We start from the raw sequence: 27,096 nt of genomic DNA on the forward strand, positions 1-27,096 counted from the left end.
AGCCCAATGCGTACCCATGAACCATGAGATCATGACCTGAGCCGAAATCGAGTCAGATGCTTAACTGACTATGCCACCCAGGCACCCCTAAAATCATGATTAAGTAACACTATATATCCAACAGATTAGCAAAAATTTCAAAGTCTGACAATGCCAAATGGGGACAAGGACACATAAATGTGGAATGTAAATTCTGGTAAACAGGGTGACATTAACCTGCAAAATTCAAGTTAAATATCTTCTATGACCCAGCAATCCCATTTTAGGTATATACTTAGAAATATAAAGGTTTATGTATATCATATAACAAATGTTCAAAGCAACATTATTTGTAATTGCCAAAAACTGGAAGCACACAAATAAATGCCTGTTAAAAAAAAAAAAAAGCTACCAAAGACTACCTACAGTGTGATTTCATGTATTTGAAGTTAACAGTTGGCAAGACTGAACTATATTTTATATGGATATATACTATGAGGCAAAAATCAAGCTAAGCTACCAAAGACTACCTACAGTGTGATTTCATGTATTTGAAGTTAACAGCTGGCAAGACTGAACAATATTTTATATGGATATATACTATGAGGCAAAAATCAAGCTGAGTTAGTCAAACAAAGTATATTTTGCTTTTTGGGAGTCTACCTAATTTAATCCACCAAAGGTGAAGCTCAATTTCAAAGCTGTGACTCTTGTACTTACTCCCAAGAATTGGGAATCAGGAAATCAGTATTCCAATTCAACTTTCAGCAATAACTACTCTCAGGTGTTAATTAACTGCTCAATTTCCTCACTGTTTAAATTTAAAAAGGCGGAAAAGAAAAAGAAAAAAAAGATGACCTATACTTCACCCTCAAGTGTGATGCTACATACAATAAATACAATGTCACATATATATTAACATCTTGCCCCAGATAAATCTTTTTGAATAGAGAAAAGTAAAATAATAAGTATAAATGATGTTTCTCCTGTTACTATTACTCCTCACCAGCAAATCAGGCATTTAAGGAAGAATGTTTTTATCTTAGATTCCTAGAATGCTAAACAACTCATTAAAAAAAAAATACCTACTTTCAGCTAGGAACTGCCACCTTCTAGTAATTTGCAAAATGACCAACACAAAGGGAAAAAGGAGAGACACCCCTATATGTTCTCTAGGCCTTTTAGCAAACATGGAATCGGTACTTTGACCACACACACGCAAATCCACAAGAAAGGTTATACCATAGACATAGAGGGGATGGGCACTATTCAAAAAGGAATGCCGGACAAATGTTACCAAGGCAAAACTGGAAGTCTATGATGATACCCAGCAGGCTGGTGGCATTGTTGTAAATAAACAAAGACAAGATTCTTCTTGCCTAGAAAATTATTGTGCATACTGAAAACATTAAGTACTCTGACAGCCAAGATAGAGCTTCCTCAAACATGTGAAGGGAAATGATCATTAAAAAAGGAAGCCAAAGAAAAAAGTACTTGAGTTCAACTGAAGTGCCAGCATGCTCCAACCACAGAAATACAGTTTGTGAGAACCAATGGAAAGAAGCTTCAGCTACTAGAACTCACTCCCTATAAATTCATGGCCAAGAAGGTGTAAAAAAACAAAAGACCTCTAGGGGTGCCTGGGTGGCTCAATTGGTTAAGTGTCACTCTTGACTTGTCCCAGGTCAGGAGATCATGCATTGACAGCACAGATCCTGTTTGGGATTCTCTCTCCCTCTCTCTGCCCATCCCCCCCACACGTTCCCCTTCCCTCTCCCCTTTCTCCCCCAAAATAAATAAATAAACATTAAAAAAATAAATAAATAAAAGACCTCTGGACTGTTAAAAAAAATTTTAAGTAACTGAATTATAGAGACTAAAATACTCGTATACGATAACTTACCTTCCACAAGCAATCTGAGTGACAATGCTTCCCATAAGTTCAAAAACTTTCCTTGGATTTATTTCATGACTGGTAGAGTTATGACCCAACTGACCATACCCTCCAGCTCCAAAAGTAAACACTCCACCTTCCTTAAAAAGAAAAAAAGAAAAAAAAAAAAAAAAAAAAAAGACAAAACTCTTTATCATTAGAAAGCCTGATGAAAGAAAATAATTTAAGAAAATAAGTTAATCTTTAATACATGGGGTCAATTTTTCTCTTCTATTGTCTCCACAATTTAACAGATGACAGCTGACCTTTCAAGGTAAAATGTTTTAAAACTAAGTTCCAGGTTGAGGTTATTTTCACATATTTTAGAAGTACTTAATTGTGTTCTCATTATATTTAGTTGGAGCCACTATTAAAGAGATACTAATCATTTTTTGCATTGCCTTTCACTATCATTATATTTACTGAATCCCAAGTACATAACTATAAAATATCACAAAACCAAAAAATGGTATCATCTTCAGTTTTCAAACTGGTTATGCTTTTAACATAAAAGCTGAAAGAGTATAAGTAAACCAGAATGCACAAATATACCTATTTTTAACACATAGTTGCTACAATATACAGTTGACCCCTAAACAGTGCAGGGGTTAGGGATGTCAACACCTTCTGCAGTCAAAAATCCACATACAACTTTTGATTACCTAAAAATAGCCTATTTCTGACTGAAAGCCTTACTGATAACATAAACAATAACCACCTTTTTTTTTTTTTTTGGCATAAAAGAAAGGCTACACAGTTTACCTGTGAGTTTTTTCAAATTGTCACAAATCTCCAAAAACTTTTCCAAAGTATTTGTTGAAATAACCTACTGAGCCACTCAGGCACCCTAAAAAGTACTGGAGTACTTTAAAGCAAACTGTGGTCATCAAATCATCTCACCTATAAATATGTATGTATCTTCAATGGCACAAACCTCTAACATATAAAAACATACAATACAGTAATACTATTATCGCATTTACAAAATTAGTATTAATTTCTTGATAGAAACAGCAAAAGTGTTTTTACTTCTTATGGTTTTTTGTAACTGGTATCATTTTCCCCAGTTTTATTTAGGTATAACTGAATTGCCAAATAAAATTGTATATAAAGTGTACAATGGGATTTGACATATACATACATTGTGAAATGACTACCACAAAGAAGTTAATTAACACATCAACACCTCACATACTTTTTCTTTTTGGTAAGAATGCTTCAGATCTACTCTCCTGGAAATTTCAGGTACAGAATACAGTATTGTTAACTACAGTCACAACGCCATACGTCAGATCTTTAAAACTTACTCATCTTATAACAGAAAGTTTATACCCTTGACCAATTTCCCATTTCTTTACACCCCACCAGCCCCTGGCAGACATTCTACTCTCCATTTCTACAAATTTGACTTTTTCTTTTTAAAGATTTTCCATATAAATGATACATAATATTTATCTTTGTTTGGCTTATTTCACTTAGCATAATGCCCTCCAGATTCATCTATGTTGTTGGAAATGATTTCCCTCTTTTTTTGTGGCTGAATATTATTCCAGTGTGTATGTGTATATACACATATATGTATAAATCTTCTTTATCCATCTACCTGGTAATGGACACTTAGGTTGTTTCTTGGCTATTGTGAAAAACTGCTACAATAAACATGGGAGTGCAGTTATCTCTTCAAGAACCCGTTTTTATTTCCTTCAGATATGCACCCAGAAGTGGAATTTGCTGGGGCATATAGTTCTATTTGTAATTTTTTTTTCTTTCCTGTTTTTTTTTTTTTTCTTTTTTTAAAGTAGGCTTCATGCCCAGCAGAGTCCAAAGTGGAGGTTGAACTCATGACCCTGAGATCAACACCCAAGTGGAAATCAAGGGTCAGACACCCAACCGACTGAGCCACCCAGGTGCCCCACGATTTGTAATTTTTTGAGGAACCTCCATACTGTTTTCCATTTGCACCAGTTTACATTCCCACCAGCAGTGGAAACAAGGGTTCCCCTTTCTTAACATCCTCACCAATACTTGTCCTTTGGTTTTTGATAAGAGTAACCCTAACAGGTGTGAGGTGTTATCTCATTGTGGTTTTGATTTGCATTTCTCTGATGATTGTGATGTTAACATTAAGCACCTTTTCTTGTACCTGTTTGGCTATTTGTGTGTGTGTGTGTATTTTTTTTTTAAGTTTATTTATTTTGAGACAAAGGAAAGAGCGTGTGCACGAGCAGGGGAAGGGCAGAGAAAGAGGGAAAGAGAGAGAATCCCATGCAGGCTCCACACTGTCAGCACAGAGCCAGACAAGGGACCCAATCCCACAAACTGTGAGATTTTTAACCTGAGCCGAAATCAAGAGCTGGCAGGTAAACCTACTGAACCATCCAGATATCCTTTGTATATATTTTTTGGAAAAGTATCTATTCAGCTCCTTTGTTCATTTTTAAAATAGACTATTTGTTTTTTAGCCATTGAGTTATAGGAGTTCCTTTTATATTTTGAATATTACCCCCTTGTCAGATAAATGGTCTGCTAATATTTTCTCTCATTTCATAGACTGCCTTTTCACTTCAGTGGTGTCCTCTGTGGAGCCGAAACTTTTTTAGTTTGTAGTCCCACCTATTTATTTTTGCTATTGTTGCTTGTGCTTTGACCAATGTCAAAGGGTTTTTCATCCCATGTTTTCTTTTACAAGTTTTAGTTTCAGGTCTTATTAGATCTTTAATCCACTTTGAGTTGTTTTATGAGTGGTAAAAACAGACGTCCAATTTCATTTTTTTACATATGGATAATTTTCCAGCACCATTTACTGAAGAAGCCAACCTGTCCCACTGTGTGTTGTTGGTCCCTTGTCAATGATTAGTTAACTATATATATGTGGTTTTATTTCTGGGCTATCTGTTTGATTGGTCTATGTTTCTGTTTTTATAAAGTTGTATACTGTTTTGATCACTACAGTTGAAATCAGGAAGCACAATGCTCGAGCTTTGCTGTTCTTTCTCCAGATTGCTTTGGCTATTCCTGGTCTTTTTTGGTCCCGTATGAATTTCAAGATTGCCTGCTCTATTTCTATGAAAAATGCCATTGGACTTTTGATAGGGGTTACTCTGAATCTGTAGGTCACTTTCAGTAGTTTGGACATTTTAACAATATTAATTCTTCTAATCTAAGAACATGTGGTATCTATTTATCTTAGGTCTTCAATTCTTTCACTGTCATATATAGTTTTCAGTATACAGGTCTTTCACTCTTTGGTTAAATTTATTCCTCCCCCCCCTTTTTTTTAATGTTTATTTTTGAGAGAGAGAGACAGAGAGACAGAGCACAAGTGGGAGAGGAGCAAAGGGAGAGGAAGACACAGAATCCAAAGTAGGTTCCAGGTTCCGAGCTGTCAGCACAAAGCCCGGCACAGGGCTTGAACTCACAAACTGTGAGACCATGACCTGAGTTGAAGTTGGATGCTTTAACTGACTTAGCCACCCAGGGACCCCATATTCCAAAGTATTTTATTGTTTTTAATGATATTGTACATGGGAATGCTTTCTTAATTTTTCTTTCAGAGTTTGTTCTTAGCGTATAGAGATGCAATTATTTTTGTATGTTGACTTTGTTTCCTGCAACGTTACTGAATTCATGTATTAGTTCAAATAGACTTTTGGGGGGCGCCTGGGTGGCTCAGTCAGTTAAGCGTCCGACTTCAGCCCGGGTCACGATCTCGCGGTCCGTGAGTTCGAGCCCCACATCGGGCTCTGGGCTGATGGCTCAGAGCCTGGAGCCTGCTTCTGATTCTGTGTCTCCCTCTCTCTCTCTGCCCCTCCCCCGTTCATGCTCTGTCTCTCTCTGTCTCAAAAATAAATAAACGTTAAAAAAAAAAATTTTTTTTCAAATAGACTTTTGGTAGAGTCTTTAGGGTTCTCTATATATATGTCATGTGCAGAGACAATTTTACTTTTTCCTCTCTAGTTTGAACACCTCATTTCTTTCTTTACTAAAACTGCTCTGGCTAGGATTCAGTACTAGAGTAGAAGTGACAAAGGTAGGCATCTTCCATCTTATTCTTGATCTTACAGGAAAAACTTTCACCTTTTCACCACTAAATATGTTTGCTGTGGGCTTGTCATTTATGGTCTTTATTATGTTGAGGTATATTCCTTCTATACTGAGAATTTTTATCATGAAAAGATGTTGAATTTTGCCAAATGATTTTCCTACATCAGGATGTTTATATGACTTTTAATCTTCATTCTATTAATGTGGCTTTGACTGATTTGCAGATGTTGAAACATTTTTGCATCCCAGGGATAAATCCCAGTTGATCATGGTATATGATCATTTTCATGTACTGTTAAATTTGGTTTGCTCATATTTTGTTGAGTTTTACACCTGTGTCTGTTAGGGATAAGTAGCCTGTAATTTTATTGTCTTATGTTGTCTTTGTGTGGCTTTGGTATTAAGATAATGGTGGCCTCATAAAATGCATTTAAAAATGTCTCCTATTTTTTCAAAGAGTTTGAGATGGACTGGCAGTAATTAATTACTAAATGGTAAAATTCACCAGTGAAGTCATCTAATCCTGGGTCTTTCTTTGTTGGGAGATTTCTGATTAATGATTCACTCCCCTTACCTGTTAAAAGTCTGTTTAGATTTTTCTATTTCTTCATGATTCACTCTTGGTAGTTTGAATGTTTCCAGGAATTTATCCATTTCATTTATGTTATCTAATTTGTTGGCATATAATTGTTCATAGTTTCTTATAGTCCTTTTATTTGTGAAGTATGGGTTGTAATGTCTCTTCATTTCTGATAGTGTTTAATCTATCTAAACATCTATCGATTATTTTTTTAACTTTTCAGGAAAAGAGTTCTTAGTTTTGGTTATCTTTACTGGTTTTTTTAGTCTTTATTTCTGCTCTGACCTGTTATTTTCTTCCTTCTGCTAACTTTGGTTTCCCTGCTCTCCCCCCAACCCCCACCAGTACCTTGAAGTATAAATGCTGCTTTTTTGAGATCTTTTTCTTAATGTAGCTGTTTATGTTATAAACACTTTACTGGATTTATGGTGACATAGCTTATTTTTATCTATCTCCCTCAGAGCTGTTTTTGCTGCATCCCATAAGTTTTGGTATGTTGTTTCCATTTTCACTTGTCTCAAGATATTTTACTTCCCTTTTATTTATTTTTCGACCTAGTGACTGTTCAGGAGTGTGCTTTCTAATTTCCACATACCTGCAAATGTTCTAGCTCTCGTCCCATTATTGACTCATACCATTTCATACCATTGTGGCTGAAAAAGATACTCGATATCGTTTCAATTCTTTTTAAATTTGTTAAGACTTGTTTTGTGATCTAACATACGATCTCTCCTGCGGAATATTCTATTGTGCACTTCAGAAGAATGTGTATTCTGCTGCTGTTGGATGGGGTGCTCTGTATGTTAGTGCATTTGGTATAAGTGTAATACAAGTCCAATATTTCCTTATTGATTTTCTGTATGGATGACCTACCTATTGTTGAAAGTAGAGTGTTAGAGTCCCCTACTATTACTACTGTTTATTTCTGCCTCTAGCTCTGTTAATATTTGCATAATATTATTTAGGTGCTTTTGTATTGGGTGCATACATAGGTACAGTTGTTATATCCTCTTCAAGAATTGACCTCTTCAATTTTAATTATTATCTGATACTGATGCCATGTTTAAATTTTCCTGATTATTTTATTTCATCACGACAAAGCACGTCTGGTTGATAATGTTAAAAATAAGCAAGTTAACAAGTTTCACAGCCTAATCCATCCACATTAAGTTTAATGTTTTGATCTGTCTCAATTAATTATTAGGGAGTATAAAATGGAAATTTTCTAATCTTATTATTTCTCTTAGATTAGTTGGAATTCTTCTATAGAGAACTTAATTCATCAACTATTAAGTTATTCTGAAATACAATCTGCAAATAGGAAGCAAGAAAAATGTTTCCTTCTTATTTATGAATTTTTAGAAAAATGAGTTGTCTTAGCAACTTTCAAAGATAAGCAATGATGTTTGCTTTATATTGATTTGAAGAAGAGTATTATAATGAAGTCATGAATTGTTACATATTTGGTATATTTCCATGTATTGCCATTGTTACTTCTTTTTGTGAAAAATTCCTTGATGTTGTCCCACAGACATGACCTTAGTAGTCTCCTTTTTTGTAACACATAATACCCAAAGCTATTCTCACACTTTTTTGTTTTGTTCTGTTTTGCCCCAGATATGAAATCAGACTCTTCTCTAAGAAGCTCCGGTTATTTTTCATATTGAGTCTACTAAATCAAGTGATGCTCACTGCTTCCACATTGTACATGGCTAATTACTTCTAGGACCATTCAGTGGTCATGGAAGAAAAAAAAATTTTTTTAGAAGAAAAAGAGTAAGACTTCCTACTAACACTTCTGATTAAAAGTAAAGATCACAATGGGTGCCTGGGTGGCTCAGTTGGTTAAGCATCCAACTCTAGATTTTGGCTCAGGTCATGATCTCAAGGTTTTGTGAGTTTGAGCCCTACATCAGTCTCTGCACTGACCCTAAAGAGCCTGCTTGGGATTCTCTCTCGCTCTCTGTCTCTCTTTGCCCCTCCCCAGCTCATGCTCTCTCTCTCTCAAAATAAATAAACTGTAAAAAAAAAAAAAAAAACTTATTAAAAATAAATAAAAGTAAAAATCAGGAGATTTTAATTTAATTCTTATTGTTTTATGTTTCTTTTGTCTTAAGCTGAAAACCATAGTTTCCAGTAACAGTAAAGTACTTATTTGCTTTTTCTTATCCTGTATGTAATATATTGAAAATAATACTATCAATTTTACTACTAACAGGAAGACTATAGAATGCAGTTTAAAATTTTTGTGGCAATTCGGTTTATATTCAGGCTATTTCCCACTAGTGATATACAACAAAACACTGCACTGTAAAAGGACTTAAAAGAATTCTCCTTTTGTAGTAGTGCCACTATTTTTTTTATTTTCAATTGTTAGCAATTGCTTAAAAACATATGTTTGCTTTTTAATTATATGTAACAGTTTCTAAGTTGTAAAGTCAAAATGATAAGGCAAGGTACATTTGATCTAGCTATTACATTTTTAAAAATATAAATAACATATAACATGTTCATCTTTTATCCCTGCTTATACAAAAGGCAATTATTCTGTACCTTCCTCTTTTTACTTAACAATACATGCTGAAGATATTCCACAGCATAATACAGAGATCTGCCTTATTCTATTTTACAAGTCATGTTTACATGTTTAAATGTTAAACACCTGTTTTACAAGTCTTGTGTGGTTACCACAGTTTATTCAACTAGGCTGCTACTGATAGACATCTGCATTCTTTCATTCTTTTGCTATTAAAATAAAGCCACAATTAATGACCTTGTGCATATATAATTTCCTATCTTTAGGACAGATTCTTAAAAGTAGGATTGCTAAGTCAAAAGATGTATGTATATGTGATTTGCATAATGAATTTGTTTTTTAAGCTTATTGATTTGAGCTTATTTTGCGAGAGAAAGTGCGGGTGGGGGAGGGGTGGGGAGAGAAGGAGAGAACCCCAAGTAGGCTCTGCACTGTCAGTGCAAAGCCCAATGTGGGGCTGGAACTCATGAACTATGAGATCATGACCTGAGCCAAAATCAGATGCTTAACCAGCTGAACCACCCAGGCACCCGATTTGCATAACGAATTGGTAAATTAACCTAAAAAAAGTTGACATCTTTATGATAGTGTGTTCATACCCATTAACATACCTTTCTTTACATTATTTATTCTGTTTTTAAAAGTCTGTTTAAATTTTTCCTGATGTTGTTTTCCTAATACAGGTTTTGCACAAGAAAACTGCTTTGTCCTAAATTAGTAATCCTAATTTATTTGCAAGAAATTCTTCCAGAAAAACAAAAGATATATGGATATGGAACTATATTCTAACTTAAATCAAGGGAAATAAAATATTTTCCTATTGGGATATTTAAAACTATCTGATTTTGTTAAAAATAATATTCTCCCAAAATTCCAGTGAACAAGTATCACCAGCTACTCTCTTGAGAGGAACACAGAAGACTGGGATTTAAAAAAAACTCAGTAGCTATAAACAGTTACATATCCTAAGAAAATAAGATAAGTGGTTATTTGAAGGGCTGAATTTGATAAAACATTAACGTTGTGAGCCTTCCCACCACAAAGTTAACACCAAGGAATAATACACAAGATATTTTTTTACACTAGTATTTCAACATAGACTTATTTAAAATAAACAAAAAAAACTAATAACATAGACTTATTTCTTCTAAATACCTATGACAGAAGAGAACAACTAGAATTTAGAACATGCCAACATGATTTAATAAGACTTTAGTGATTACATCTGTAACTTGATAAAAATCAATAAAATACAATAAGATTGGCAGATAAGTAAAATTTCCTTACTAAAAGGCAAGTACAGTAATATAAAAATTTTAAAAATCAATTTTTATAATTAGTCATATTTTTAAAAGTACTGAATATACTATACTTGAGAACTAAGAAAAATTCTTATCAAAAAAAAAAAAAATCCCAATGTGGGTGTGTAGAATTTTGTGTGTGTAGAAGTCTGATTAGAAGTTAACTTTTTCTTGCAAATTTATGTACTATGCAAATTGAAGATAAAGCAAACACATTCACATCTAATTCAGCCAATAAAAAATGTGCCAATAATATTCCTGGTAAAGGTTAATCTAAGGTTTTTATTTTCATTTTCCTTCCAATCACTAGAGAACTACATAGTAATGATAATGTAATGGCACATACCCAAGAAAAGAAAGAGTTAAAACCATTAATGAGACTGTGATGAAAGCTCATTATAACTGCATAATTCCTGGCCTATGGATAATAGATTCATTCTCCTCTATTACTTGTTATATGGAATTTATAAGCCCAATGAGAGTTAAATTAAAATGAGACAGTTACACAATATAAACGGGATTGATACACATAGCATGACAAGTATGACAAACTAAAAGGGAACTTTTTCATTCAAAATATTCCTAAAGCAGTATTACACATGAACTTGAGAAATTCAACAAAATGTATTATCACATTTAACAGATCATAATTCACATTACATAACCTGAAACAAAGTTGAAAATTAAGGTAAATTGTTTTTGACAATAATTTAGTGCTTTTTTCAAGATTATTTTTTAGACATTAATTAATACTCAAGTTCTAAAGTAAATATCATGAAAACATTCACTAATTATAAAATAACTACCATGAATAATAATAAAGAAGTTTTATGGGAATACAATACCTTGGTTAGTGCAGCAGTATGATCTTCTCCACAACAAATATAAACTATTTTCTGAGTTCTTAGTGACTTTAGTAAATTAGGAACATACCTATCTGAAAATTCCAACAAGAAATGTTAATGGTATTCTTAAATTAAAACTCTTCTAAAATGTGTTTCCTTTACAGCTTCCCAAGCTCAGTAGACAATGGCAAATAATTTTTAACTGTAAGTCAATGATTTTGTAGTACAAGCCAAATTAACTGGGTTCCCAGATCTTTTTAAAGGAGGGTTTTAAAGAGTAATTTAAGTGTTAAAGTGCCCTAACACCAATCTACACAGAACTAGAAATCAAGGAATTTCAAAACTATCTGTTTCCAATACACACACATCATTCTTTATATTTACCTCATGATAATTAAGCTCACAGGATTCTATTTAAACGCATGAAAATTATACTTCCTGCTACTTTGTAGCAGAAAAAAAAATGTCCTAATCTGACATATTTTTCTTATGCACAATAAAATATTTTAAAATTCTGAGTGTTATTTGCTTATCATTACCAGTTGCTAGTTACTAGACCAACGACTCACTTTTGTCCACTTAAATCATGACAATTATGTTGAGCTTGATGAAATTAGTTTTTGTATTTCAAATATTGGCGACCGACCTTATGCAGTTATGAAAAATCAGTTCCAAGATCCTAACTTGTTTCAAGTAATTATAATTTTTTAAAATTCAAAATGTTTATTTTCAAGACTCCAGAATCCATGTTAAAAGTGAAGCCCAAGATAAAGATTTAATGACTCAGATTATTTAAATACTTCCTTGAAAAACTCAAATAGATTAACACTCCATGTTACTTTCCAGAATAATTTTACAACTTCTTTCCACCAATGATGGCCAGTAATGTGATTTCCAATTTGCAGTAATGTTTTTCACAACTTTCTTTTAATGAACATCTAAAAACAAAGATTTTTATCCAGATACACTTTCTAGAGTTTATTTTGCAATAATATGGTATTTTCTGGCCTTCCCACAATCCCTTAAAAAATATTACCAAATGGAATTTTTAAATAAATCTTTTATCCCCTTCTCCGTATCAGGAAAGATATGGGTACATTTCTTCCTGATATTAAGAATCACTGATCCATCTCAAAAGATCATCTCTTTTTAAGTACATTTATCTATAAATAATGAAAACCTACCATTTTCATCATTAAGACCTAGTTGACCAAATTTGTTGCGTCCCCATCCAAAAATAGCTCCAGAAAGGGTGAGTACAAAACTATGGGCTCCTCCTGCTGCCACTTGCATGAAAGGGATTCCAAGCAAAGACTTGATCAGCTGTGGTGAGGCTTGCTTTTTACAGTCAATGCCTAAACCCAATTGGCCATATTTATTTTGTCCCCAACAGAAGACTTCACTTGCTGTAAAACAGAAATTATAAAATTAACTATTTTTCACATACATACAAAATTTCATTTGAACATCATCAGTTATTTTGAGACATTCTTCCTCTCATCAAATAGAAATACATATTCCCCTTTTATATGGAAACATGTAAGAACATTCTGTATTGGTACACTTACAGTTTGACCAACTTTACTAATAAATGGGTAAGTCACATAACTGAGGGTAGTCTAGTCTCATTTCCTTACATTCCTTATGATAGAACCATCTCTTTTTAATATTCCTCAAGTCTCACTTTTATTCTTTGGTTTATCCCAAGAGGCACTCAACCAACTCTTCAGTTATTATATGCTGATCACATTCAAAATTTTATCACTAGACCAGACCTCTCTTATAAGCAATAAACCCATGTATCCAATGCTTATGTGGTATCTACACTTGGATATTACAAAGGCACCCCCAGCTCAGTGTGTTCCAAACAATTTATGACCCCCCTTCACCTCCCATATCTGGACCTATTCCCAGTGTTCTCCATCTCAGTATGTGATATTATAACTGAGTCAGTAACACAACCCATAAACATGGAGAGTCATCCTTAACTCTTCTCTTACCTTATACACAGATTGTTATCAATCTATCACATACCACCACAGTTTTCCTACTAAAGAAAAATATGGCACATAGATCCACTCCTCACCATCTCACCTGATTCTACTTGTCACTTTTGCTCCCCCAATTGCCACCCTGTTTTGCAACTTTAGACATCTTTTTATTTATTCTTATTAAGTGGCACTAATAATTGTTTTCAAAATTCACACGATAAAATAGTATACACTTAAAAATAAGTTTCCCTCTAAAAATTAGACCCCCAGGTCCTCTCCCAAGAGACAACCACTCTTACCAATTACTGGTATGTACTTCCAGAAATATTCTATGCACATACTAGCAGACATGTGTATATATACATAGAGGTATTATTAAAATATAGATTTGATAATGTTGCTCACCTGAAAAAAATAGAGCAGTGCCTTCCCACTGGTACTGGGATAAGCACTTTTAACAACGTTAAAAGTAATGTTCTACATAATCTACCTGTTTCCAAGCTCCTTTCATATCAGTCTCTTCCCTCACTCACTCTACTCTAGTGACACTCGTCTTCCTTTACATTCTCCAATGCTCACTTCTCACACGCTTACAGTTCTCTCTGTGTAGACCTTCCCCTCATCTTTGTCTAGTTCACTTCTACTCTCTCCCAGAAGGAGGCAGGTTTCCCTGGTGGCCCATATTAAGTTTAGTCCCCTGCTACATGTTTTAAATAATCCTAAACTTTTTTCTTTACAGTCCCTTTTCACAGTACATAATTATATTGTAATTTATGTGAATATGACCGTACCATTAGGTACCAGCTAGTAGTGTACTGCTTACCCCTACACATTGTACACTCTAAAGTGCCTAGTTCATAATGAGTGATCAAAAAAAAAGAAAATCATTAAATGAGTAAAATACTGCTAAAGCCATGAAGCTGAACAAGGCAAAAGAATCCCTGTAAGTCAAGGCAGAAAACTGCCCTCCTCATCAGTAAAACCTTTGGGTTTAAATTTATTTGGGATCTACCTACCAAAATATCAAAAGAGCTGACAAAATAACAACAAAGAATACAGAGATGCCAGCTTCCCCACTGCCTATAGAAATGCAAATGCCTTAATACTGGCATTTAAGGCCTTTGTAACACATTACCTCAACTGAAGTATCAGTATGTCTCTCATGTTCTCACAATACCCACATAAAACTATATGCTGATACTCAAATACACAAAATACTTTTCCTGATTTTATGCCTGATTTTTTTCCTGATTTACTGGTACTACCTCTTTAACCAATCCTCAACACTTCCTCTAGCTACTTCTCAACATTTCTCTAATTCTGAATAAATTTTGTTCATCATTTAAGACTTGTATCAAATACCCAGTCTCTTATTGTTAACAAGTCTCTTATTGATTTGAACAAATTACACTTTTTTCTTCATTCACATAGCATTTTACTTCGACCTTGACCAAAATAGTACAGTTTTTTTCTGCCTCAAACTAGTTATTTATTTGTATATCTGCTCCCTCCACTACATGTCATGATCCCTAAAATAATTTGTTCTGGTCACTTTGGCTCCTCTCACTGCCACCCTATGCTGTCTGTAACTGTATTATCTTACCTGTATTTCCCCACAGCTCTAGCCTAGTGCTACATTCACAGTAGGCCTCACTAGACATTTAATGAATTAAATAATAATAATAATGAAGCCACTGGAACTTATGCTTTAAATGGTAAAGACCAACATAGTAACCCATGCCACAATCCTTAGCTGGCATATGAAGAAGTTAAATGAATAAGAAACAAATGCAAACAAAGCTAAGAGAATGCTTATAGCCTTCTTTGTTACTGTTCACAAAAAGTCTAAGATCCTAAATGAGACTGAGCAAGTTATAACCTTCCCCATCTATGAAGGCTTAGCATTTATTTAGCACACTATAGAACAATTAGACACAAAAATCAACTTCATGTCTATATACTAGCAACAACAATTTGGAAATGATACTGTTTACAATAAAAAAATGTCAAATATCTATGGAAAAATCTAATAGAAGATGTGTAAGACCTCTCCACAGAAAACAACAAAATACTATTGAGAAAAATTAAAAGGAGATTGAAATGAGGGACATAACATGTTCAAGAATTAAAAGATTCAATATTATAAGGATTTTCCTAAAACTGATTTACAGAAACAATTTAATCCCAGTCAAAATCCCAGAATATGTGTGCCTGTGAAGACTGGCAAGCTAATTCTAAATTGTATATGGATATGAAAAAGATCAAAAAGAACCAGGACAATCCTGAATAAGAACAAAGTTGGAGGACTTTCTGCTCAATTCAAGTACCATGTAATAAGACTGTAAAAGGGCAAGAAAATGAAAACAATACTTACCTTTAGAAAGTGCAAGTGAATGATAGTAACCACAAGCAACCTGTACTATCTGGATATCTGACAAACTTTTAATATTTCTAGAAAATAAAAAAAGAGATCAAAATCAGTTAATTCCATTTAATAAATGGATCCTGAATACTATTTATTAATGCCATTTACTGACCACCTACTATGTGCAAGCAGTTTCCTACTGACCTAGTTATTTCATGGTATTTTTATACAAGTCAATTTACCCAACTATTTATGCTAACAACAGTAAACAAAATCTAGTGTGAAAAAATTAAGAGGTGTAATAAGAAAACACTTTGAAAAAAGTATTTAAGCAAAGTAAACTAAGCTCACGCCTCGAGTATTCCTCAGTGTTTTTATAATTCAGATGTTTTATCAAAATTTAAAAAAAAATCTTTAGCTTAAAGTGTGAAACCTGGCAATACATTTGTGAAACAAATGTACATGAACTAATTTGTCTAAAATTGGTGTTTGGCTTCATTTAATACATGTTGTCTATAAGGCTCCTTAAGAATCAACAGAGATTCCTATCATGTGGTGCTACCAATTCACAGATTATGAAACCTATTCCTTTTGAGCTATCCTTTACCTCTGCATCTAAATCAGTGATACTAAACAATTTTTTAGTAGAGAAATTTACTCATCACATTTATTATGATCACTGATACGTTCAGTCATATTTCTACCATCTTGCATTTTTTTCCTTATATTTTTATAGTTTCTTCCCCCTGAGCCCAATTTTTGATTTTTCCTTAAATGTAACATAATCCTAAAGGCTAATTTTTAAAACATTACAAAAATCAAGCAACTTTTTGCATCAATCATCCCAGGTGTTTTTTATGCATTTCCCCTCCTCCTAGTCATTCTGTTTTTCCTGAATGAATGTTTTCAAGATAGAAAGGGGGAAGGAAACATAATATGTTTCTTATTTCCCTTTACCTGATACTGCCACCTGACCTGATTCTGCCATATGAGAGTCCGGAGCAAGTTCTGACCAGAGTGTCGATACCCATGATTTTCGGGAGGCAGCTTCAGCAAATCAAATTTTGAGCAGGAGAAAGGAGAGTTACTCTAATTCCATATTGTTGTACAAAAAATATTTTTATTTAGTGGATATATGTTCTTAACTACAAAACCTGAGGGCTGCACTGCTCTAAATTAGCAAAATCCAGTAGGTTAGCAGGATCCAATGCACCTTCAGATTTTCAAATGTAGCAAAATGCCATTTTTCTGCAATTAGCAAAATCAAACACTAGCAATGCAAAAACAGAAATAAAAAATAAATGGATTTGTGCAACTGTGCTGAAGTTATTGAACATTCACTTTTACTGTTTTTGAATATCAGGCACATGATACACTGACCAGTGAACTATATGAAGTATTTTTTAAAATGTATTAACTGTTTTTAAAAACCTGTTCCAGGTACCGAGTCCAAATAAAATATTTCAAATATTACACTCTCATAGCACCTTATGTTTTCTTCCTTCACAGCATTTATCACTGTTAATTACTAGTGTACTATTCATTTAATTATTACTAGTGTACTCTGCTAAACAATAAGCTCTGTAAAGGCAAATTATGTGTCTTATATCCATAGAATTCCCAGCGCTTACCACAGTGCCTGGCAAAAAGTGTGTAATGAATACACTGATAAAGGATAAATGAGTTTGCAAAGTCTTTGAGGCTGTAGTAGTAAACCATTCATAAAGTCTGCCCCCAAACTTCTAAATTTGCATAGCAATTTATACTTGGTGACTTCCGCATTTCCAAAATTATTATAAGGCTTGGTATACAACATAAATGTTAATTTCTTTGGCCATGTCTGCAACAGTGACAAGGAAAGATACTGTACTGCACTGTACTGCGGCATTATTGTTTATGGGGTGCCTGGATGACTCAGTTAAGCATCCAATTTCAGCTCAGGTCATGATCTCAAGATTCGTGAGTTCGAGTCCCACATGGGGCTCTCTGCTGTCAGCACAGGAGCCCACTTTGGATCCTCTGTCTCCCTCTCTCTCTCCTCCTCTCCTGCTCTCATGTACTCACTCACTCTCTCAAAAATAAACATTAAAGGGGCGCCTGAGTGGCTCAGTCGGCTGAGCGCCCGACTTCAGCTCAGGTCATGATTTCACAGTTTGTGGGTTTGAGCCCCACATCAGGCTCTGTGCTGACCTCTTGTTCAGAGCCTGGAGCCTGCTGCAGATTCTGTGTCTCCTTCTCTCTCTGCCCCTGCCCCACTCACACTTTGTCTCACTCTGTTTCTCAAAAATAAATAAATGTAAAAAAAAATTTTTTTTTAAAAAGAAAAGAAACATTAAAAAAAAATTTACGCTAACAATCAACCTAGCTCTACCATTAAAAAATACTTTTTCTGGGGCGCCTGGGTGGCTCAGTCGGTTAAGCGGCCGACTTCGGCTCAGGTCATGATCTCGTAGTCTCTGAGTTAGAGCCCCGTGTTGGGCTCTGTGCTGACAGCTCAGAGCCTAGAGCCTGTTTCGGATTCTGTGTCTCCCTCTCTCTGACCCTCCCCCATTCATGCTCTGTCTCTCTCTGTCTCAAAAATAAATAAACATTAAAAAAAATTCTTTTTAATCTAAAATTTAAATATGTTTAAAATTGAGTGAAATAAAGAAAATAAATTTTACTTTTGACCAAGCTGATAAGTCAAACATCTTTAATTAGTTTCTATAATCCAGAAACCGCTGTTTTCACAAGGATCATATTATACCACCCTGTCATACTTTTTATTGCGTATGTCCAAGAAACAGAACTTTTAAAAATACACTACAACTTTATGGCCTACAATTATGTTTCTAAAGGTTGTGTGGAAAAATATGTATTTCCACTCATACCAAACTAACAGATAGTAAAATCAGGCTTAAAACGTTTTTATAAAGGCAATAACATATGTCCTACATAAAAAAAAATAACTAGGCAGAAATCAGAGACCAGCATTGGTATTGAAGAATTTTAGTCTTTCCCCAAGAAGTAGTGATTTCAAAACAAAATAAAATTAGAAGTAGGAAAAGATCATTGAAGTCGTATAAATTCCAAATGTAATCTATTATTAATTTTACATTCTTTCATCTTAAAGTGTTGCTTTATTTAAATATTCTTATCTACTAGCATAAAAGTGGATTTTGTTCTCAAGGAAGTACAGCCTAATGTGAATCATCATTTTTCTGATCATTCTTATAAAAATTACAAACACTAATTTTGGGGGTGCCTGGGTGGCTTCAGTCGGTTAAGCGTCCGACTTCGGCTCAGGTCATGATCTAACGGTCCGTGAGTTCGAGCCCCGCGTCAGGCACTGTGCTGACAGCTCAGGGCCTGGAGCCTGCTTCCAATTCTGTGTCTCCCTCTCTCTCTGACCCTCCCCCATTCATGCTCTCTCTGTCTCAAAAATAAATAAACATTAAAAAAAATTTTTTTTAATTATAAACACTAATTTTTAAAAATCTATTTACATACAGTTTTCACCGATCTTCTATACGTTTTATTCAAGATGAATGAGAAATTTATGAAGCTGGCTGATACCTCTAAGCATACAGAAAAGGCCTTGCAGCTAAAAATGATTTGGCTCCCAGAAAAAATAAAATAAATAAAATAAAATAAAAATGATTTGGTATCAAAATTTAAAAAGAAAAAAAATCACTGGCAGTCTTTCACAAAAATGTATTTCTACTATGTCGTATATTGCTTTGATTTCAAACCTATTTATGACAAAAATGAAACTGTTCTTAAGAGTAAAGTTGTTGTGATATAAAGATGAAGTTGTGTCAGGATGTCATCATCTCATCTGCTATGGATGAACTCAGTGGCTTAGCTGCTGAGAGGCCAGCCCCACTGGGGGCTTATCAAGAAAAACTATAGCAAGAGAACATTTAGACTATAAATACTGAGAGTTTGTGAGGATTATTGCAGAGTCTTAGGTCTTGGCAAGGCTACTCTTTGCTGATCTAAGCAGTTCTCCAAGGACCTTAGAGCAATTAGCTCCAGCCATAGTAAAGGAGACTTTCTTTTTAGTTTATTTATTTTGAGAGAGAGAGACCGAACATGAGCAGGGAGGGACACTGAGAGAGGGAGGGAAAGAGAGGGAGAGAGAGAATCCCAAGCAGGCTCCATCCACACTGTCAGTGCAGAGCCCAATGCAGGCCTTGAACCCATGAACTGGGAGATCATGACCTGAGTTGAAACCAAGAGCCAGATGCTTAACTGACTGAGCCACCCAGGCGCCCCCATAGTAAAGGAGACTTTTTAAACCTCAGTGGTAAAAAAAAAAAAAACCAAGCAGCATCCCTGGGAAAAAGATCCCCTCACCCGTCAACACATGCTAGGTGCATCCTTCCCTAGCAAGGTGCTCTAAAACAGGACTTTTATATTTGTGCTGGCAGGAGGACATCAGCTCTCAGTTGGCTAAGCCATCTCTCCCTAGTACCAAGTCATACGAATGTATATCTCAGCTAAATTTGATCTTTATTACTATCATCTCCTCTTGCTTGAAACAATAGTGTGATTTACCTATCACTGGTTTGGAGTATGTTATTTATTTACTGGCTTAATAACAGACATTATCCCATATGCTACTGGCTTGTGAAATTCCTGCAGTAAACCTGTGATAAACAGATTGCTGGCAAAGACAAACTCAGCTTCTGAGCATGAATTGCCTCAAAACAAAATACTGCCCTTTCACACATGAAAATATCAGTAAAAATTGTATATATCATAACAAATCAGATCAGTCCGTTGAAAACTGAGTAGGTTGAACAGGAAAAATGCCTTAACACAGAGCTTAAAATTAATACACATATTTAGCAAATACAAAAACATAAAAGTTTAAACCAAAACGACTCACAAAAGATCTCTTTCAGGTCCCTATCCAGGTTCATAAAATAATAAAGTCACAAATACATAATTTATTATAGGGCATTGTTCAAATAAACTCATATAATAAACTATTCTATATTTAATTACCTTTCTTTCCATTTAATAAGAATCTACGGATTACTGACTGAAATCCCCTATACGAGAAGTGAACAGCAACAAAAATACAAGTATGATTTTAAGAAACCAGTAAACATAAAAAAGATTAGAAAGTTTGGACCTAAATCTTGGTTTTGAGAATGCTGACTTAGACAATCAAACATGTAAGTCCCTTTTCAATCCTAAATACACACAACTTAAAATCTTAAGTTAAAAATCCCATTCTACAACAATTATTTATGGAGGGAATAAAAGCAGTAGAGGATATGACAAACGTGAGGTCACTATGTTTCTATGAATGCTTTGTATTATTACCTAGCCAATAGCCATTTGGTTGCAAATTACCATTTTCTGAAATAAATCTAAATTGAAATGACTAAAAGAATTCAATTTATTTAGCTTAAGAAAAAAAAAAAGCTTCTCCAAAGAGCACTATCATTAAGAGATATTAAAAGCATAATGAGGGGCGCCTGGGTGGCTCAGCCGCTTAAGCGTCCGACTTCAGCTCAGGTCGCGATCTCGCAGTCCGTGAGTTCGAGCCCCGCGTCAGGCTCTGGGCTGATGGCCCAGAGCCTGGAGCCTGCTTCCGATTCTGTGTCTCCCTCTCTCTCTGCCCCTCCCTCGTTCATGCTGTGTCTCTCTCTGTCTCAAAAATAAATAAAACGTTAAAAAAAAAAAATTAAAAAAAAAAAAGAGTTTAAAAGCATAATGAAAGTTGTGTTTGTTATTTAATTGTTAAAACAGAAGAAATAAAGGGAGGAGCACCTGGGTAGCTCAGGTGGTTAAGCATGAGATTTCAGCTCAGGTCATGATCTCCCAATTTGTGGTTTGTGAGTTCGGGCCTTGTGTTGGCTCTGTGCTGACAGCTCAGAGCCTGGGGACTGCTTCAGATTCTGTGTCTCCCTCTCTCTCTGACCCTCCCCCCATCTCTCTCTCAAAAATAAACAAATACTAAAAGAAGAAGGAGAAGAAGACAAAGAAGAAGAATGAAAAAATAATAATAATAATAATAATAGGGAAGAAATTGGGGGAGTTTTATGGAATTTAGTTACAAGGTAAATCAAGAAAATATGTGAATATGATGTATCCAAAAGTCTCAAAGGACAGTTCACTACTAGAACAATTATAAAATGTTAAAGACCAAAAAATAAAAAAATTAAAAACCCACTTTTAATAAAGTAGAAGAAACCAAATATTTTAAATACTTTTAGGTTTTTCAATAAACATATACACATAAGGGATTATAGGCTTACTGAAGGAACTAGCTACCTTTCCTACTTAAAAAAAAAAAACTCATTTCTAACAATAAGTTTCTGTTCTGAAATATATTAGTTCCCATGTTCCATTTTCTTATCCTAGTAAGTTATTTCTTACTTCTTAAACCAAAACAAACATTATCAATGTTAAATTCATAAACAAAATATCTAAATGTGTGTAAAATAATGCTACCTAGAATAAATCTAAAATTAGTTTAATACCTTGTTTCACTGGAGAGTTCTCTTTTGTCCCTATAACTATTACTAGGAAGAAAGAACAAGAGTTTAAGGAAGCAAGAATTTGTATAATTTAAAAACAAAGCGTGAGTTAATGTATTATTTATGTATTGAAAACAAATTGGATACTTTCTTTAAATCTCTGTATTTTTACCTAAACATGTTCATGCTCGTACAATGTTTAATATTAAAACAATGGCTATGCCCTATGTAAATCTCTAAGAATACAACATTATTGAGGCATTTATTTTTTAATTTTGAAATAATCCTATGATGAATTAGTGGTTAACATAAGTTGTAGCCACTGCTTTGTAAAAAAGTGGAAAGTGACTGAATTCTTTATACTAAGCATGTGGGACTTCTATATTCAATAAAAACAATAAAGACTAAAAAAACAGGACAAAGAAACATGCAACCAACCAATATTTAATAAATATTTCAATAGCTGAGGTACTCAAGATGGTACAATCAGCAGTTTAAATTAGCCTAAACCACTTAAAAATTTTAGAAAGTATTTATAATAAAGTACATATTCCCCATCTCTTTTCTTTACAAACATAAATAACTTAGGGGAAAATGATGTAAAAAAAATAGCACTTAGCCCAAATTTTAGGCAAGAACCTACCTAGTAAACTCCTTAAGAACTCAAAAGGGAGAAATAATTAGATGTCAACTCTTACAGGCCCTCAGTAAACAGAATAATTTAGATAACAAATTTATTATAAAAGATTGTTAAAGACCTCTTTTTGGTCACCTTTGTTACCTGGGTACTCTGATACATTCCTCTGATCCTAGCAGGCCAAGCTGTCCATCAGAATCGAGACCCCAAGCATACACCTGGCCTTTGTCATTTAGTGCTAATGTATGAGCTTCTCCACATGAAACAGCTACGATATTTTGGGCATCCAGGGCAACAACCTGCTCTACAGAAATCAAGAAGAGAAATATTACATTCTAGTTTTGAACTACCAATGAGAATAAAACAGTCTTCATCTTGTACAAAAAAGCTTAAGAAAATGATAAAATACAGACTAAGTGTAACACTAGTTATTCTGAAAAATTTACCAAGTATGTGCCACATAAAATTCTCATTGTGGTAAGTACAGATATACATCCTAGGGTATAAGCAATTCAAAATATTAAGTGACTTGAACATTTTGGGGAAGAAGTTTAAGGTTTATAAAACTACTGAGAAAGTTACTCTTCATTCAAAGCCATTGCCAGTAACAGCTGAAAAGGGAATCATTTAAATATCCTGGACTACTTAATAATAAAATCATAATTGACATACACTACTATGGAGTGATTCTGAAATTAATAAAATAATCTGAATTGGGAATTTCTGATAGAAAAGGACCCTCTTTACAGATCTCATAAATGATGCATCTACTAGATATTCTGAGGAGGGACTTGAAAGGCAATGTAACCATAACAAATAGGTTTCAGTTATGGACTGCCATTTAACATCAAATATATAAAAATCCATATGTGGTTAAAATGTGTTCAAGTTTTAAACTAAAAATTAATTTAAGCATTGGTCCTTCATAAGACTGTCAGTAGCCACTGACAAACCAGTAAAGAAAGTGAAATTGTTTCCTTAGTCTCCTTAGGATGCATAATGTCTACCAGTTTTTTACTAGTACTATTACATATGTTTTCAGGATGAACCTTTTTTTTTTTAGCTTAGTAATAAGAAAGATATAATTTTTGTCTTCAATAAACCTAAGCTTCATGTTGAAGAGTCGTTAACTGAACCAATCAGGGTTTCTTCTGAAGCACACTTTAGCTCACTGTCCAAAGCAACTGTTCAATAAAGAAACTAACTGCATCAAGAACATTTAAATTCCTATCTTTAGAGAAATTCAAATGTTTAGGATTACTACCCTGCCATTTTGGAGTGGGAGATTATATAGCCTCTAGAATCTTTACAACTCTAATGATATGTTAAAGTACTTACCTTAAAGTACTGAGTTAATAACTCGTGAAGCTGGTGTATGTAGAAGTTTGTTATACTAACCTTTTGCTTTTTGTATATATTTTTGTGTATACGTTTTTATGAAATTATATCGTAGGAACATACAAAACAAGAAACAAAAAGAACAAGATATAACACACTGTCTCCTACCTCCCACAAAAAAAAAAAAAAAAAATCAAGAAAAGGGCTTATAGGTATGACATCATTTGTTTACATCAAAACATTATCACAAATCTTAATTATGAAGAAAGAAGTAAAATACTCAAAAGATCTGTTCTCTTTCAGAGGCCCCAGAAATAAGTCAATGTCTCTCCAAGACAATCCTCAAAGGAAGTACAATAAAGAGTAGAAAATGACAAGATGACAAGACAAATGAATAAGACCGGTTGGTTCAATAGCAAATGAAGAGTACTAAATAGACAGCAATGGCCGTAAAATCAAAGGCATAAAAACTCAAGAAACAAAGAAGAAACAATCATTCATACGAAACACTAGTATTTACTGTATACTTCTTATGCTCCAAACACTGGAGACACAAGGAGATTAAAACAGATTCCTAGCCCTCAAAGAATTTACAGTCTATAGAAAAACAGGTGAGATAAGGATTGTGATTAAATGCTAAGATAAAGATACACAAAAGGCACCATGGGAACATGAGATATTTATTAAAGCCTTAAAAGATACCAGGAAGAATTCTAGAAGACAGTAACACTTAACACTAAATCCTGAGCTGAGAAAAAGGAAGAGATTCCATGTAGCCATTTGAGAAAATTCTTACAACAAGACAAACTAACTAAAAGCAAAGTGAAAAGACTAGTAAGGAAAACAGGGAAACACCTTATTCACACTTCAAAGAAATAATCTCCCCAATTTTTAAAGACTTAGTTGGGGGTGGGGGGGAAGACCAGTAATTCAGTGAAAAATGGACAAAAGATGTCAACTGATAGTTCACAAAAAAAGAAACAGAAATGGCCCTTAATCATATGAAAAGATGCTCACATTGGTAAGAGAAATGCAAATTTCTCAAAACTACATTGAGAAGCCAGTAATACCTTCACTTAGAAAATTTATAAAACCATACACTTCTAATTTTGTATTCTTCCACATGGGTTAACCTTCAAGCATAAATGTTTACATTCTCCCACAGAATGGGAGAAAATAATTGCAAAGAATACATCTAATAAAGGACTATTATCCAAAATATATAGAAGACTCTTAAAACTCAACAATAAGAAAAACAACCCAATTAAAAAATAGGCAAAAGAACTAAACAGATACCTCACCAAGGAAGATATACAGATAGCAAGTAAGCCTATGAAAGGATATTCCTTATGACATTTTATGACATCAGGGAATTACAAATTAAAATGAGATACTACTATACATATAGTAAAATGGCCCAAATCCAAAACACTAACAATATCAAATGCTGGAGAGGATAGAGAGCAACACAACTTCTCATTAACTGCTGGTGGGCATGCAAAATGATACAGCAACTTTGGAAGACAGGTTGGCAATTTCTTACAAAGCATACTCTTACATGATCCAGCAATCACACTCCTTGATAGTCACCCTAAGGATTTAAAAACTTAGGTTAACAAAAAAATCCATACATAGATGTTTACAGCATCTTTATTTATAATTGCTAAAACTTGGAAGCAACCAAAAATGTCCTTTAATAGGTAAATAAACTGTGGTACATCCAGATAATAGAATATTATTCAGCAATACAAAGGAATAAGCTATCAAGTCATATACAGACATGGAGGAAACTTAAACACATATTACTAAGAAACCTATCTGAAAAGGCTACATACCGATTCCAAATACATGTATGATCCCAAATACATAACCTTCTGGAAAAGGCAAAACTTTGGAGACAGTAAAAAGTTTAGTGGTTGCTGCAGATTAGGGGGCAGGGAGAGATAAATAAGGAGAGCATAGAGTATTTTTAGGGCAGTAAATAAAGGTAGTGTGTATGATGACCATTACTATTCTATACAATACTATGTGTCATTATGCATTTGTCAAAACCCATAGATTGTCATACAACACAAAAAGTAAACTCTAATTAAACCATAGACTTCAGATGATGTCAACGTAGGTTTATTAATGGTGATAAATGTACCACTGTGGTACCATTGTGGATAGTAGAGGAGACTGGCTGTGTGGAGATGGTGTATATGGGAACTCTCTGTACTTTCTGCTCAATTTTGCTATGAACCTAAAACCACTCTAAAAGATAGTTTATTAATTTAAAAAATGTTTATAATAAAACTCAAAATGTTTCATAAAAATTCTAAAGTTTGATTAACAGTCTGCTGGGGAAAAAAAGCATTCTCATATATTGATAATAGAAGTACAAAAAGAACAACCTTTATGGAGATGAAATGAGGCAATACCTAACAAAACCTATGCATTTACCTTCTGGACCTAGAAATTCCATTTCCAGGAAATTACACCTAAGTACTGAAGGGTAACAGAATATGCTGCTTTGACACATGATTCTTTTGAGCTCAAGGACATGAAGAAGAAATACATACAAGAAAAGCTCTCTGCCCTCTCCCCATATGCCTAAAAGTAGGACATAAATTTGTAAAGGTACCCACCTCTTCCCTCTGTACCAGGAAGGACAGAAGTTAATCACCAGATACAACTCTAAACCCCTATCAGCTCAGAGATGGCACCAGGAAAACCTACATAACTACTAACTAACCCTTAACTTCCATTAGTCCACCCATCTATTTATCTTCCCACAATTTGCCACCCCAGAAACTCAGTCATTTTTGTTGTTACTTATCTAAAACTTTACTGTTCTTTTAAGATACTATGTAAGCCCATGTTCTATCAACCCTAAGTTACTCATCACTGAGTGCTCCCATATCTAAGAGTAATACATGTGTTAATAAACTTGTTTTGTTTTTCTCTTGTCAATCTGCCTTTTGTCTAGGCCCCAGCTGGAGAACCCAGGATGACAGAATACAAATACAAATACGTGTGTATATGTGTGCGCGTGTGTGAACATGTATATTTATATGTATTTGCAGCACTGT

The 27,096-nt window shown here is 34.1% G+C and overlaps 1 protein-coding gene across 12 annotated transcripts in view; it reads right to left on the reverse strand.

Moving 5' to 3' along the window:
- The window catches only part of HERC4 (HECT and RLD domain containing E3 ubiquitin protein ligase 4), a 136,245-nt gene that overhangs the window by 85,396 nt on the left and 23,753 nt on the right, over positions 1 to 27,096 (reverse strand). For 6 of the 12 annotated variants that reach the window (XM_042960490.1, XM_042960487.1, XM_042960488.1 and 3 more), the window contains 7 exons: positions 22,832 to 22,991; positions 22,054 to 22,095; positions 16,532 to 16,621; positions 15,584 to 15,660; positions 12,403 to 12,624; positions 11,219 to 11,310; positions 1,883 to 2,013 (listed from right to left, as the gene is read on the reverse strand). In XM_042960490.1, coding sequence (XP_042816424.1) covers positions 1,883 to 2,013; positions 11,219 to 11,310; positions 12,403 to 12,624; positions 15,584 to 15,660; positions 16,532 to 16,621; positions 22,054 to 22,095; positions 22,832 to 22,991 — 814 coding nt within the window. The remainder of the gene's footprint in view (positions 1 to 1,882; positions 2,014 to 11,218; positions 11,311 to 12,402; positions 12,625 to 15,583; positions 15,661 to 16,531; positions 16,622 to 22,053; positions 22,096 to 22,831; positions 22,992 to 27,096) is intronic. The other 6 variants (XM_007095772.3, XM_007095771.3, XM_042960489.1 and 3 more) reach the window with 5 other exon arrangements.

This window comes from Panthera tigris, chromosome D2 (assembly GCF_018350195.1).
Source record: "Panthera tigris isolate Pti1 chromosome D2, P.tigris_Pti1_mat1.1, whole genome shotgun sequence".
In the NCBI taxonomy this organism is placed as follows: Eukaryota; Metazoa; Chordata; class Mammalia; order Carnivora; family Felidae; genus Panthera; species Panthera tigris.